The sequence below is a fragment of the Maylandia zebra genome, linkage group LG3 (genome assembly GCF_041146795.1).
Source record: "Maylandia zebra isolate NMK-2024a linkage group LG3, Mzebra_GT3a, whole genome shotgun sequence".
In the NCBI taxonomy this organism is placed as follows: domain Eukaryota; kingdom Metazoa; phylum Chordata; class Actinopteri; order Cichliformes; family Cichlidae; genus Maylandia; species Maylandia zebra.
Window position 1 is genome coordinate 20,915,646 of NC_135169.1, and position 16,185 is coordinate 20,931,830.

At 41.0% G+C, this 16,185-nt stretch overlaps 1 protein-coding gene across 1 annotated transcript; it reads left to right on the forward strand.

Annotated features, from left to right (window-relative positions):
* Positions 1-6,197: 6,197 nt before the first annotated feature.
* LOC101471769 (endothelin receptor type B) lies at positions 6,198-16,029 on the forward strand. The gene is made up of 8 exons (XM_014414354.4): positions 6,198-6,362; positions 7,286-8,085; positions 8,683-8,810; positions 10,663-10,864; positions 13,520-13,672; positions 13,751-13,887; positions 13,975-14,083; positions 14,759-16,029. The coding sequence occupies exons 2-8, from the start codon at positions 7,576-7,578 to the stop codon at positions 14,855-14,857; spliced, it is 1,338 nt and encodes a 445-aa protein (XP_014269840.2). The 5' UTR covers positions 6,198-6,362; positions 7,286-7,575; the 3' UTR covers positions 14,858-16,029.
* Positions 16,030-16,185: the final 156 nt, after the last annotated feature.

Below are 16,185 nucleotides of genomic sequence, written 5' to 3' on the forward strand. Positions count from 1 at the left end.
CGATTCATCTGCTTCTTTCCCTGTTTGCACTCTGCACACATCAGATGTTCGGGTTCCCGCAGTGAGACTTTTCCATTCAGCCTCACCACAGCTGGATGGAAATAGTGTGCCACTGCGGGTTCTTTGCGGTTCTTCAGAGCTTTATAATAAAGTTTCACGAAATCATCAGCAGCTGAGGGGACGTAGAGGCTGTTTCCTGTCTGTCTCAGTGGGCTTGATTCGCTTGTTTAAATGAACTTGTTTGTTCTCGTCGCTCTAATTAGCTGCGAGTGTAATTTATCTTTTTATCAGCGGCACTTCAAGACGAAAGTGAGAACGAAACCTGCGCTCACTGAAGATAAAGTGCAGCACTCGGTCCTGGTGGTCCTGTACATGCTTCTGTTTCAAAGGAAAAGCATTTGTTGTTCACAGACACAGCACATCTTTTTCATCTCTGCAGTTAAGCCGCGCCATAAAACTGATTACATTTATAAAATTAGTCTTGGCATGTGGCCTGTCAAGCTCCTTGCTCCTCATGGGTGCAGTTTACTGTGATAAGAGCAGCACATTACCTCGCAGGTTATCTCCGACAGAGGGGTCACTGATTTCACACAGTGATGCACAAATCCACGCTACTCATTGCTGCCTGACTATGCTGGCTTTTTGAGTACTTCTTCTAAAAGGGCACGCTCGTAAAAAACAACAGTATAAAAATATTAAAAGTACACAATCTGGGGACAGGGGCACCTCCAGACTTTTTTCAAAGGGTTGCTCTAAAAATATTGGAGTGGCACACCAAAAACAGCATTTGCCCTTTTATTATGTTGTTGTTAAATATAGGTTACTTGAAGAATATAGCAAGAAAGAGAGAACGAACATGCCTTAGTAATTTCCTGCTATTAAAGTTGATATGAAAATATGGACCCATGAAAACCACATACGATTTCGTGATCAATATTAATCTGATTCATTAGATGAAGTTATAGATTGATTGAACATCCCAGCCATTAGTTTAATTGGTAAAATTATTACCAACATAGGACAGGTTTGCTTTGTGGGGTTTCCCCTACCCGACACGCGCGCGCGCGCGCGCGCGCACACACACACACACACACACACACACACACACACACACACACACACACACACACACAGTACAGTGGAAATTGTTTTAGCGACTCTCAGGATTTATTTGAAGAGCATAAACAGAGCTGAGTGAGAGTGGATACTGGAGTTGGATGAGTCAAGTTGGCCAAAAGTCAAAAGATAAACTCTAATGTTGTTCAAAGGGCTGCAACTGCTTACACCTCAAAATCCAGTCTTTACAGTTTTTTCTGATTGCTTAAGCACATTTTTTGTAACTATTGGCTAATTTTGCAAAACTCTTCACACAAATAAGAAAACCTGTCACCCAATAATCAAAACATTGTAGTTCTCTTGCAAAAGCAAACACAGCTAGATTAACTCTTCACACCTTCGTAAAAATGGTGTTTCCGTATCAAACAGTACACACAAGCCATCATCTACTAAGCACACAATGCGCCAACTGCACACTGATGGTATGAATACAAAACACATCTGGCTTTTGCTTTCTCTGTGCACAAGGTAGGCTATGTCAGTTTGAGCTCATACTTCTGTCATAGATCCATAAGCATAGAGGGATCCAAACTTCAAGTACTGGTGTTTATTCAAACACATCAAAACAAACACAAGTGTTTATTTCCAAGTATAGGATTATTTGCAATCGCCATAATGACTATATGGGTTACTTGGTCTGCAGTGAACATGCTTCCTCTGCCCCCAGCATCTGGTCATCTAGCAACTCTGTAAAGTAACAATTTCAGTATTTTTACATCAGTGGTATTGGTGTGTTTCTCATTGGCATACGGCAGTGCTACAAATCTTTGTGCGAAGTGACTGTACTAACCGATTCTTATTTCAAGATGTCCTTATGGTGCTTGCTACAGTGTAGCGGCTCGAGTTAGGCTGGACCCGTTGGCCAGCTACCCTCAGGGTCATTCCACGGTTGATTACATGGTCCACTATTGTAGCTCTGATGTCATCAGCAATTCTATTTCTTACTCTTCTTACCCTTCCTCTCCCCCCTCCTCATCTTCCTCTCCCCCCTCCTCGTCTTCCTCTTGCTCCTCCTTGTCCTTGTCGTCCTCTTCATCCTACTTCTTCACCTCCACGTCCTCTTCCTCGGCCTCCTCTACTTCTCACTCTTTCTGCTCCCTCCATTGTACTCCGCACACACAGCTTACCTGTATTATAGTGCTTAGGCTGATTGCAAAGTGAACTAATTATCTAAAAAAGTTTTGACATGTGAAAGTGTGCCAGACAGTTGGCAAATTAGTGTTAATGATAGCCATACATGTGTATACTTTTGCTAGGAGTGTGTTGGAAATTTGGTAATTGAGTGTTGTGCAGTGAATTGTGCCTACAGTTTTGCAAAGTGTGTGTTACAAAATTGCAAACTGAGTGCAAAGCAGTTTTTGTGCTTTTAGTTTTGCAAACTCAGTGAGTGGTTTTGCTATAAGTCTGAATAGTTTTAGAGATTGTGCTACAGGAATCACAGTTAGGGTTTAAGCATTCAGAAAAAACTGTAATGTGGACAGGGGTAAGAAAGGCAGGGAAAGACCCACACATGAGAAACTCCAACACTGACCAAGAACATCAGGGAAGAAAGAGCAGTAAAAAAAAAAAAAAAAAGTAATGTCTGAGATATGAACAGCTGTAGATACTGAAGAGGCTAACTGAACACAGGTGTTGAAACAGAACAAAGGAGGCAAAGAAAGTACCAAAGCCAAATATCAATACTATTGATACCAAAGTTGGTATTGATAGTATTGGATCAATTTTATAATTTAAAAGTAATCATATGTAAAAAGGTATTTTCTGAGTTTTAATTCAAGCACCACATGGAGCCTCTGTTTGTGTTAGCTTGTCATACGTGTTCAATTCAATTCGAATTTAAAAAGGATATTTTAGTGAAAATTAATCAACAGTTTTTAAAAAACATTTGTATTTTTGCAAAATTGGCACTGCTTTTCCTTTACAATGGGTTTTAATTCCCATTTTGATTATAAGAATGAGCAGTGAAATTTTTAGGTTTTTAGCTTTAAAATTTTTTAAAATAATTTTTCAGATATTTTCCTGCAAATGCTGTCTCAGAATGTAAAGTACAAATACCTGAATGTGGGTCAACAGACAATTAAAATAAATATATATTGTGGTGAAGGTGTGGTCCCTGGCTCAGCTGTGCAGTGCTCAAGGGGCAGTGCCAGTCAGGTTCATGGTACAGGTATGTGGTGTTTTATTAATGAGCTCTCTCTCTTCCCTGTTGATTTAGTGAAGCCGCAGCAGAGTGTGTAGGAGTGCAGCGGAGAAGCTGCACGCGTGGGTGCAAAACCGAAAGCCCAAAGAACTGTCATATATATATATATATTTTTTTTTTTTGTGGACACAAACATGTCCTTCTGTGCTGCATGCAGAGAATAAGGGAGAGGGCCATCCTCTGATGTAGGTCACAGGTCTACCAGCTCCTTCCCTGGGCTTTGAGCCAGGCAGTAATATGTGTGTATTTGTGCCAGAGAAAAAGAGTTATTATCCGGCTGCATGCTTCGAGTCACGTAGAGCTTTGATGTGTTTATCTCTGAGTTTACTGTCACAAATAAACAAAACACACGCACACACACTGGGCTGCATATCTCCACCGACTCGCTGGGACTCAGATAACACGGACTTCTCGTAAAGGCACACTTAGCCCCGACATCAACTTTCTGAGGTCAAAGGTCACGCTGAGCGGAGCCAAATCAAACTCATACAGAGACAAAAAAAGACAGACAGATAACTGGAAGACTGACACACATGTGTCACAGATGTTTAACCATGCATGCTCCCACAAACATATTTCAGTCAGGAATAACACGGGCTGTGTGCTTCTGCCAGATGTTTAAACGTTTCCATGGTCACAGGAGATCCAGAGCTTTTTCTCATTTCCTGTTATTGCTGAACATAATGACGGTATAACGGTAAACAGCGAGAAACGTGTTTTTAAGCCAGGTATTATCACTTTTCTCTAGGCACTCCAAAAACTGTAAACAACAACAAATGATACACTGCCTTGAAAAGACATTACTTGTTGCTTTTAGTGCGATGAGATCTCAAAAGCCTTTATGTAGTTTAAAAAGTACTTTTTTATTGGAAGCTGGGGAACACATTATTGACTCAAAGAGGTAGACTAAAACTCTCATGTGCACACCCTGTGTCAGTGTTAGATTTCAAACAGGTGGATGATCAAGAATGGGCAAGATTCATACTGGATTGATCCGGGCCCAGTCTCTGATCCTGCTGGCCAACAGGGTATCAGTGGAATCTGTGCTGCTGTTGGGCGAAGGACAAAGGAAAAGACTATGTTTGCATATAACACTCTAATCTGTAGTGAAAGTTGGGAGGAGGTGCAAAAAGAGCCTGCAGCAGTGGAGGAGTTCTGCCTTTCATTCTTCTTTCTAGTGCACAAAGAAGATTGAAAGGCAGTGGAAGAAAAACAGAATGCATGTGTGTGAATGAGGGGAAGACAGGTGGAAACATGAACATGCAAGGAGCAGAGGCAGTGAAGGTTGATGAGTTAAAATACCTGCGTCCACCCACTATGTGCACATGAGAGGTGGAGAAGAGCGTGCAGGTAGTGGGTGGAGTGGGTGGAGATGAGTGTCAGGGGTGATTTGTAGCAGAAGGATAGGAGCAAGAGTGAAAGGGAAGCTTTACAAGATGGTAGTGAGACCTGCTGTGATGTTTGGGTTGGTGGTGGCGGCACTGACAACTAGACAGGAAGCTGTTAGAGCTGAAAAGAGGAACATCACGAAGGTTCATGGAAGTAGTGAACAAGGACAGACGGAGGGTTGGTGTGACAGGGATGGAGGCAGATGATCTGCGGTGGAGACCTACAAAGGGAACAGCTAAAAGAAGAAGAAAAATCCACCTTAAAAAATAAACATGACCAGATGTTTGGAAGGCTGTCACAAGAAATTGACTTTTTTCTGTAATTATCTCGGGAGATCGACAGACGGATTGGTGCTTGAGAGACTACGGTGCTGTTTGTTTGTATATTATGTTGTAGATAGCAACTGATAATTAGCAATAGCTATAAACTTATGTGCTGGACTGGACTATGTTAAACAGCACTGTCCCTTTTAAATACATAAATTCTTCTATTTTGTGCTTTATTTATTGGATCTTTGGTTTATAACAATCACTTTGGCCAGGTCTCCCTTGTGAAAGAGATTTGAGATTAATGGTACTTCCTGATTAAAAAATCTATTCCATTTTTATTAAAATCATAAATAGGAACTCTTTTGTCCACTGAGTGTTTCCTCGGTTAATAATATTTCAGCTGTGTGCTTATCATGTCTGGATGTCAGTAGAGATCCATGGTCACCCTGATTGGTGCCTTACAGAAACCAGGTTTGAACTTTTGGTGACAGTTTTGTAAGGTGCAGAATTAGGCATGTGTTGATTCATTTGGGCATTTGTGTAGCAATTTTCTGGTCTATCTGTATTTATAACTGTAGGTGGAAACAATGGGAACAAAGGCGCAGGGAAGGTTCAAATCCAGGACAGCTGCACCGCTTTCTTCTAAATTCACGTATGCAGTCTGAGCACTGAGCTGAATAATTTCCATTTAATAAATCAGTTAATTAATTTGTGACCACCATGACTGTTCAAGCTTTGAGTTAAACACAGTTTACTTTGTGTTTCTCACTCATAAAAATAAAAAACTCTGTAAACTGTCCTGATATGTTTTCAGCACGTTCCTGTGATGGCTGTGAAGACTGGGGCTGGAGTGGAGCTTTGTTGAATTACTGTTTGAATCAGTCAGTAAAACGAGTTCAGGGATTAACGCTGTAACAGTAATAAACCAACTCTGGAGTCTGGAATCGCTCGTGTTCAAACACTCGTGACGCAGTCGTAAATTTTTACAGCTTCAATTTCCACAACATTGTTTTATCAACAAGCTCTCAAGTGGGAAATCTGGCTCGGTTTCAGTTACGCTCACTGACGGTAAAAGACTTCGTGTCTTCTTTATGAGATGTTCCACTGAGACCTGAAAAGAAGAGAGGAGGGGAGGAGGACAGCAAGTGAACAGGGAGACGAGAAGGAAGGAAGGAGGGAGGGAGGAGGGGGACGCCCGAGCATTTACAGCAATCAGAGTGAGAGAGAGATAAAGAGGGAGCGAGGAAGTGAAAACTGAACTCAGTTTGATTTTAGTCAGTTTAGTCTGGACTGAGCAGAAGGAACTAATCTTCTTCTTCTTCTTCGTTGACTTTGGAAGGATTTATTTTAAGAGGAAGTGACAGACAAAGACAGAAAAACTCAAACAGGTGAGATTTTTAAACTTCTTTTCATATTTCATACATTTATACAGACGTAAATTTGAATTGTGAGCCAGCAGTGCATTCTGACGAGTTCACACCTCTGATCTGTCTTTAATTTTTTATGCCTTATTGACACCAGCTGACTGTTCTGTCCTTCAAACACGTCTCTGTTATGTCTGTGGTTTAGGAGTAAAGTGAGAGTTCACTGAGCCCAGTCTGATCTGAGGTGGCCCAAACAAGTAAAACCAGATAAAGTGTCAAGAAGTACATTCTCAAACAATAAAGTTCAATACGTGGTGTGTGTAGTTGTCTGCGTTTATAACTCCAGTGTTTTCCCTGCGGTTTGAAATTTTGTGTGATCTTGTGAATTTCATGAGCCCAGGCAACTAACCACTCATACTAGATTGCATCCTGTCATCTCAGCAGGAATAAATTAAGTTGTTGAATTTCATACAGATACTACATGATTTAATTAGGTTCACCATAAACATTAAATTATTTTGTACAAATTAAAAGTTCCATTTTTGTAAATGTAAAAACCACCAATTTCCTTTTTTGAGTGCAGCAGACTTTAGTCAGCTCCTTACTCCAGTATCCAGATAGGTGAGTTATTAAAAAAATGTAATGCTGTAAAGTTGCTGTAAAACATTTTACCATGGGAGTCTATGGGGCTTTACTCACTGCTGAAGTCAGCCTCAAGAGGACATCAGAAGAACTGGAATTTGCAACTTCACAGGCTTCATTTTCCAGTCCTGGAGGTTGCTCCTTGGAGATTACCTCTGCAAGCCCTGTGAATTATCTCAATGTAGAAATATCTAGCCAAATATTAACATCTTATAGGATTAATATCTTTAAATATACAACTAAAATCCTCAAAAGTGGCCTTTACTAACCAATCACCTGTCACGTTCATTCTACCCTCTCCACAGACCAAAAACAGCAGATTCATCTGAGGACCACGATCACTTTCACGTCCCCTTTCAGCCCAGCTTCACAAAGAGCAACAAAGATTCTGGAGTCCCAGAATTCAGGACTTTTGAACAAGTTTCTGAATCTGAGCAGCCAAACAGGGATCTTCTGGAATCAGTTTTGAAGCTACAGAAAGTTTTAGAAACACTACTACCTCCAGATTTTTCTCTAAATTTGGGAAGTGGTTTAGAAGTAGCAGTCCATAAGAATTTTTGGAGTCGCAGTAGCAGATTCGGTGAAGGGTTCCAGGATGGGACACAGAATTTCCTCCATGCCCTTTGGGTTCATCCTGCTGCTGATTGTCTGGTGTTTGTCATTTATTGATCCAGCTGTCTGCCAACATAACCCCACATCAGAGCCATCTTTCTCAAATCTGGTGATGTCTGATCTGCCAGGCTTCCACAGCACTGACCAACCTCTAGACCCAGGCTCGCATCATTTGCAAAATAATGAGAAGAAGAGTGGTCACGGAAAGCAACACTTCCAAAAGCTGAAGCAACACAAAGAACAACAACCGTCCACCAATACATCTACGGTGGTTAGGTGCTCAGTCAATGTGAAAATGAAAGCAACCTTCAGGTACATCAATGTCGTGCTTTCCTGTTTGATCTTTATTGTGGGAATCATTGGCAACGCCACCCTGCTGAGGATTATCTCCCAAAACAAAAGCATGAGGAATGGACCCAACGCTCTCATAGCCAGCCTCGCCCTCGGGGACCTGATATACATCACAATAGTCATGCCGATCCATGTCTATAAGGTACCGGACTTAAGTTTTTATGTATTAATCCTTTTAACACCTCAATAGCTTTCATAATCTACTGACTTGAAAATCCCAAAAGGTAGCATTTAAGAAACATGTGACCTTTAATAGGTTTTTACCTGAAGTCCTGAAGAAAATTTAAGTGCAAGAAGCTCAAAAGAGTAGAAGAGTTAAAAGGCTCTGATCAGATGGTGGGAGAGGTCAACTGTTGGAACGAGGTCTCAGTGGATCTGGGATATCAGCGGGAGTCTGACCTCACAAAGCTTTTAAAATTAGTTCAAAGATTTACTGGAAGCCAAAGAATCTTTTTCTGAAAAGTTGCCAGTTTAGCATGTGGCTAAAATAACATCAAAGCCTAACTCTAAGAGTACATTTGACAATATCAGGAGGTTTAATTTTTATGACCTGTGTAGCACTAACATGGACAATATGATGGGGAACAAAACCACTTCCTAGCTGAGTGTCTCTATCAGGAAGTTGAGTGTCGTACTGATAACAACCCAAAAATATCCTGCTGATTGTGACTGCTCACACACTGTTTTAAAGCTCTCTCGGTTTGTCCGTGTGTGTGTGTGTGTGTGTGTGTGTGTGCAGCCCTTGGCGATGAGGTGGCCCTTTGCCGAGAATGACTTTGGGCTGTTCCTCTGCAAGCTGGTTCCCTTTGTGCAGAAAGCTTCAGCCGGCATCACCGTCCTCAGCCTGTGTGCTCTGAGTGTGGACAGGTAATACAAATTTTACTATGCTGATGATCTTCTTGGTGCATTCTCAATCATCCAGGAAAGTAAATCTCCAAAAGTTGATTCTGTTCATCTGGACGTAGCGTTTTGTGGGAGAAACGTTTCGTCACTCATCCAAGTGACTTCTTTAGTCTCAGCTGACTGCAGGTTTCCTCAACATTATAAACAATACATTACAATAACTAATCATTATTATTACATTATTATAAACAATACATTTGCATAATGACTGAAACCAGCCCACTGAAGGAACACTGGGCTGATGGTCATATCCAGATATGCCCTTTATCAAAAATATCTACATGTCTAAAAAAACAGACTCTGTCATCAGCCTCTAGTCTTAGTCTTAAACCTCAAATAGTGGCGCTTGTTGTTTTAAAAAGGCTACTGTTTGTCAAAGCTGCTGTAGTCTAAAGAGACCAGCATGGCCTTGTGATGCTTGTATGCAGAGCTGGAGTAAATTCAAAATCCACATTTTGAATGATGATTTCATTCATTGAGGGAAAAAATCCAAACCTACCTACCTAGTAAAAAAACCACACAAAAAACCCTATTAATCGTCCACCCTTGTTAAATCACAAATTAACTGTGATTATCCAAATATTTTGGAAAGCTCAGTTTAATTTTTACCAGTCACACCCAGGTCTGATTACTGCCAGACCAGCTGAATTAAGAAATCACTTAAATAGAACCTGTCTGATAAAGTCAAGCAGGCAAAAAGATATCAAAAGACAGCACATCATGCTATAGTCTAAAGAGACAGCTGAGAAACAAAGTCAGTGACATCTGTCAATCTGAAAAGGGTTAAAAAGTGATTTCTGAGGGTTTTTGGACTCAACTGGACCACACTGAAGGCAATTATCCACAAACAGAGAAAACTTGGAACATTGACGACTCGTCGAGGAGGTTACAAAATAGTCCAGAACAACATCCAAAGAACTGCAGGCCTCACATGCCTCAGTTAAGGTCAAAGTTTATGATTCAACAATAAAGAAACTGGGCAAAAATGGCATCCATTGGAGAGTCCAGCAGAAAACCCCTGCTGACCAAAAACAACAAAAAGCCTTCTACATTCTAATGATCACCAAAACCTTTGGGAAAATATTCTGTGACCTGATGAGGCGAAATCTTTTGGAAGGTTTGAGTTACATCTGGCATAAAACTAACTTCACAACTTGCCATAATAGATGGAAACATGAATTCTGCTTTCTACCAGAAAATACTGAATACTAGGAGACAAGTAAACTTGGGTTAAGTGCACCTCAAAAAATAAATAAAAAGAAGAAGAAGGAGAGGTTTTTTGGGGTGGTTTAGTCAAAGTCTGGAGTTAGATTAGATTGAGATGTGTTGACATGACCTTAAACCTTCATGTGACCAAATTAAACCAATTCTAGAAAGAACAGTGGGCCAGAGTTCCTGTACAGTGATTAGAAAGACTCATTGCCAGTTATCTAGCTAATTTTGTTGCCAACGGAGGCCCAGCCAGTTATGACGTTTAGGAGGGCTGGGTAGGTTTGGATTACTTTCATCCTTATTAAATTAAATCATCATTTAAAAGCTGAATTTTGCATTTGCTCTGGTATCTTTGTCAAACATTAAAATTGGTTTGATGATGTGAGACATGTAAGTGTGAGAAATATGCAAAAAACTAAGAAATCAGGAGGTTTATCTACTTTCTAAGTGTGAAAATATGAAAAGGAAACAAGATCTGCATCAGATTAGATTTAAATCTGTCATTGTGCTAAAACTATGTGTGAAACTAACATTTATGGAATGAATATTTTTCATGAACATTAACAGAAGACGTATTTTTCAAACTGTTCCATCTTACTTCCAGGTACCGAGCTGTGGCATCCTGGTCACGGGTGCAGGGCACGGGTCTCCCCACGGTAACAGCGGTGGAGATTATGGTGATCTGGGTGCTGTCGGTGGTGCTGGCTGTGCCGGATGCTGTCACCTTCACTATGGTCCCTTCCACATACAACAACCATAGCTTCAATGTCTGCATGTTGTCACACAGGAACACACCCTTCCTGAAAGTGAGTCTGCACTCTGAGAGCTTGCGTATGTGGGCGTGTGTGTGTTTATGGGAACATCTGATAAATATTTAACCCTCAAAACTGACTAGTGGCTGCTACAACAGTTTCTTCACATCCTCCACAGCTCTCACGTGTCTCTTAATAGTATTTTCACCTGTAAGGAAGCTTTTTTAAGTGGTATGTCAAATAGAAAATTGAAGGTAAAACAATAAGAGAATGAGAGAATGAGCTGGTAGGGAGTGGTAAAGATTTATCAATTCTTAGCTATCCCAGCTATGCCAGAGTATCCTTGGGAAACATACTGAACCAGAGGCACCAGTGTGAGTGTTTGCACAAACATTAGACATGGCACTTTGGTACTTTGTGCTACAGTTTAACAGATATCAGGTAAAAGCAAGAAGCCGTGTGTCAGGTTTGATCATGATGCCACTTTAAGATGAATGGTCTCCATGGACGGGAAATAAGTGGCCACTTTCGTCCATTTCCATGGACTCGTGGTTTTTACGTCTCTGGGCGAGGCCTCTTTAACTCAGACGTTTAGGACAACATTTCCTGTTTATGTCTCCAGGTCATGAGTAGCACAAACAAACAGCACAGGCACTTGAATCTGAACCTGGGTCAGCTGACCTGCTATCAGGTGTTGTGTTTGCATCGGTGTTGTGTTTGCATATTAAAACTGAATCTTTGACGTAACAAAGCAGCTGGGTTCAAGTACAAGCTACCAGCTCCAAACACAGATCACAATCATGGTCATAAACAAAAAGCAAAGTTTAGAAAGACGAACATGTTCACATGGGCTTATTAAAGGATAGTGTGGGTTTATTTTAACCCAGTTCATTTCCCATTAGTGTGGCTGTGGGCTTGGTCCACTCTAATGTTGCACTCTCCTACATGGAAAAGTTTTGATTCATGATGGTAATGCCAGCTTCCTGCAGCATTCAAGGAACATGGATTAATTAATGAGTCATTTCCAACATGTTTTGGATCAGACACAGAAGGGAGCTGAAATCAAATCACCAGCATATTTATCCACACACACTAATTGGATTTATCAGCCAGCTGGTGTTTGTTGTGCTCCTCCTTTTCCTGAATCTCTGGAAAACAAGTGCAAAGTTAGTATAACCAACAGAAAACCAAACACACCCTCGCAAACTGTCAGTCTATTTAATTTCCCATCTCTTCCTCCAACATGTCAATGCACCATGTCAGTGATTGCTGTTTCAACCCCTCCACCTACACCAACATCCAGCTGCCAATTACAGTATGCTGCAGATTTTCAGGAGCCTATCACAGTAGACTTAGGGTGAGAGGTGGTGTACACCTGGACAGGAGGCCAGAACATCATGGTGCCAACACAGAGAGACAGATAACTGTTCACACTCATATGCATACCTACAGCCAATTTGGAATCATCAGTTAACCTACCAAGCACATCTATGTACAGTCAGGAGAGATTTACGCAAGGAGGGGGGGTTAAATTACTGACACAAAAGTCCCAGCTGAACTCAAATCCAGGATCAATTTTATATAGTATACAGAACCGCAAACAATACCCTTTATAATGTAAGATAAAAAGCCTCAGAGCCGACACATGCCCCCTTGAGGCTCATATGGAGGCCCAAAAGGACAACAGCTATGGGGCCCACGTGTTTTCTTTGGACAAGCCCATAGTGGGTATGTCTATAGAAAACCCAAAGGGGCTAAACTGCTGTCGACTCTGTGTATGTGCACTCATTTGAGGATCACGGGAGATAAACGTGGGTTTGTCCTGCTCACACTGCTGCAGTCTGTGGATTTTACAGACTGTGTGGAGAGTGAAACTGAGGATCCAGATGCAGATGTGTGGAGGCAGTTAGAATTAAACAGAAAAAACCCCCACCTTTATTGGCAGATAAATATTATGCAAAATCCATAAACAAAGTAAAAAAAAAAGGACACATAACTATCAAAATAAAGCAGGAAGTGAAATCTAAATAGCAGCATGCAGAAACAAATTAACGTAACACTAGGAAACTAACAGGAGAGGATGGAACAAATACACCGAGGGTAACTAAACTGTAATACAACCAGAAACTAAGAATGAGACTAAACACTCTAAAGAAAACACATGAAGAAAATTTAAACAAAAAGCAAACTCAGAAACAAGCAGAATACTTAAATAAACAAAACTTGAAAGCCCCCAAACTCAAAAACACTGGGTCAGTGACCCCGGACGAGGCCATGCAGGGGCTCATTTACCCACAGCTACCCATGGTGGGCCAACACGGGCACGTTTATGGGGAACAACCAGACAGTTGCCTGTGAGGAGGGTTTTATGACGGGTAACCATCTGCTGAGAGAAAAAACGAGAGCACAGAGAGATGGGTATAAAACACCTGCAGGATGCTATGTAGTAAAGCTGTTTCAGGTCTGTGCTGCATGTGTCAGCTGTTGGCTCTAGAGCACTGTGATGTGAACCAACAGATTCTAGAAAGATTTTACATCCAGAAAAAATCTGTGAATACAGGCTAGCATTGAAATATGGTCACTCGTGTCTCCAAAAACAAGACGATGGTGGCCAGGATGTTAAAGCTGAAGTTTCCAAAACCAACATTACTATGTCCATCCTTTATGTACAGTCTGTGGGTGTAATGTGGTTGTCTCTGTGTTTTTCAGCACTACATCGAAGCCAAGGACTGGTGGTTTTTTGGTTTCTACTTCTGCATCCCTCTGGCCTGCTCAGCCATTTTCTACAGCCTCATGACCTGCGAGATGATCCAACACGAGAAAGAAAGTCTGAAGATCTCGCTGACCGAGCACCTCAAGCAGGTGATCACCAACACTGAAAAAAAAGGCTGTTTATCTTTAACACACAAACAAGCTTCTTATGCAAAGTCCTCTCTGCAGCGGAGAGAAGTCGCTAAGGTCGTGTTCTGCCTGGTGTTGATCTTCGCATTGTGCTGGTTTCCTCTCCATCTGGGTCGCCTGCTGAAGAAGATCATCTATGATCGAGACCTCAGTGAGCAGCGATGTGAACTCCTGAAGTAGGCCAACCATCATGCACTGCTGGGAAAACAAAGCTTTTTCTGTTTGTTTTTTTCTGGCTGTTTACACGTGTCTACATTTTCTAGTTTCCTGCTGGTCCTCGACTACATCGGCATCAACATGGCCACCATCAACTCCTGCATCAATCCCATAATCCTCTTCTTTGTGTCCAAGAAGTTCAAAAACTGCTTCAAGGTAAACACTGAACATGGCTGCGCTGTGTGAGAGCGAGTTTTTAATCTAGACTGCCAAGAATCTGCTTGTTTCTGTGCCAGCGTAGCATCGCAGCAAGGTCACGGGTCAAAGGGCGTGAGATAGATATAACAGAGAAACAGAAACTTATCAGATGCTCCCAGAATGGAATTATCTAGAGGACAGAATGAGAGGGGAGATGTATAAACATGGAAAGGTCGTGACCTATGATAGGAGACTTATGGGAAGTTAGTTCTGTAGGGTTAAAGAGGCACTCCACCGAATTAGCACATAAAGGGGTGTGAGTGAGGTCATGTTAACAATCCATTAAATTTTAGCTCACATCCACCAACACCTTCAAGGTCAACTCAACGAATTAATGGTTGAATTAAAGCCTTAATTTAAGAACTATGATCCCTACACGTGTGGTGTGTATGCAACACATACAGGAGAAAATACCCAATAAAGACTTAAAATATCATGCCACATTTGACCACTGACCTCCTCTTCAAGGTCAATAGATTGATCTGAAGGTCAAGCTGATGATAATGCTATATCAGGATACTAAAGGTGCTGAGGTGGTTCTCTGCTCTTTCAACAATGTGTCTCCTGTGAGTCGCTGAAAGAGGTACGCCTTTAACCTGACTCCCCTCTGTCTGTCTGTCTGTCTCTCTGCAGTCCTGTCTGTGCTGCTGGTGTTACTCTGGCTCTCTCTCTAACAGCATGCTGCCTCTCCACCATGGGACGAGCCTGCAGTACAAACACACTGACCACTGAGCGAGCAGGACACTCGCCTGCATCTGCAGCTCTGAGCGCTGAACCAGCAGCCACACAGAGACACTGACTGTGTGTGAAATACAGCACAGAGTACACCAGCGCTTTCATGTGTAGTCTTTACCTTTATTAGTGCATTTATTCAATTCTGTATTATATTATGTGTATTATATGTGATATAGTTATACTATGTGTCAGACCTTATAGCTGCAGTGTAGTGACGTTTAAATGTTTAGTGACAAGTTCGAGTTCCTTCGAAAAAAAGAAAAGAAAAGGTTTTCCTCAAACCCTGAGCTCCAAATTCAACCTCATCCAACATCTTTGGGATGAATTGGAAAGCCAAATGAGCCGGACCTCATCACCCACGGTCTGTGTTGGGCCTCTTGTGGCTAAACAAAGTATTACATTAATTATGATAACGTAAATAATGTGTTTTTGTGCCCTTTAACTTTTACTGCAGATAAGCTGTTAAATGACAGCAAATCTTTGTTTTTACTAAAGAAAAGAAAAGTAACAAAATCTTATTTTATCAGATCAATTTGAAATAGCAATATTTTTTCATGATTGAAAAACCATCTAAAACAAGAGAGAATTTCTTGTTTTATTTTCATACTTGATAAAAAAAATATCTTGTTTTGATATTTTTTTCTGTAGATTTTGAAGTGTGTCCACAAAAACAGTGCATTGTCTCTGAATTAACAGAAACGTTTCATTTTTCTAGATCTTAGATGTGTCTGAGTTGCACGCAGCCATTTTTTCTTTTTTCTTTTATGCATCCTATTTATTGTTGTTTAAACATGTAAAATAATATTCAGTTAGTGCAAACAGAAACAATTGTGATGTCAAATGGTACAATAGCGTCCTCTAGAGGCTGAAATTTTGCATCACATCGCACAAAATCAAACGTCACACGTGATGGTAAATGCAAACGTCAGGGTCTTTCTGCTTTCGCAGCTGAAGCTGAAATTTAAATGAAGTGAAATATAAAACCTGTGTGTGCTGTGGAGCAGCGATCAGACCAACAATCTGACTTCCACCAAAGTCTCTAAACATGTCAGCACATGGACTGAAGTTACTAGTGTTGAACTATTCATCTGTTTTATATCTATACTTACTGTGACTTGTTTAATAAGTATTATACGTGTTTGTTAATAAAAGTATATTCTCCACATGCTCATGAAGCTCTGCTTTGGTTTTTATATGTGTGTGTGAGTGCTAAATGTCTGATTTTTTTCCAGTGCACTGCAGTTAAGAGCTTCTGTAAATGCACTCAGTCCTTTGGTTCCCAGATAGGGCTTTCAGAGGGACACGCATCATGCTGTCAGCTCTGT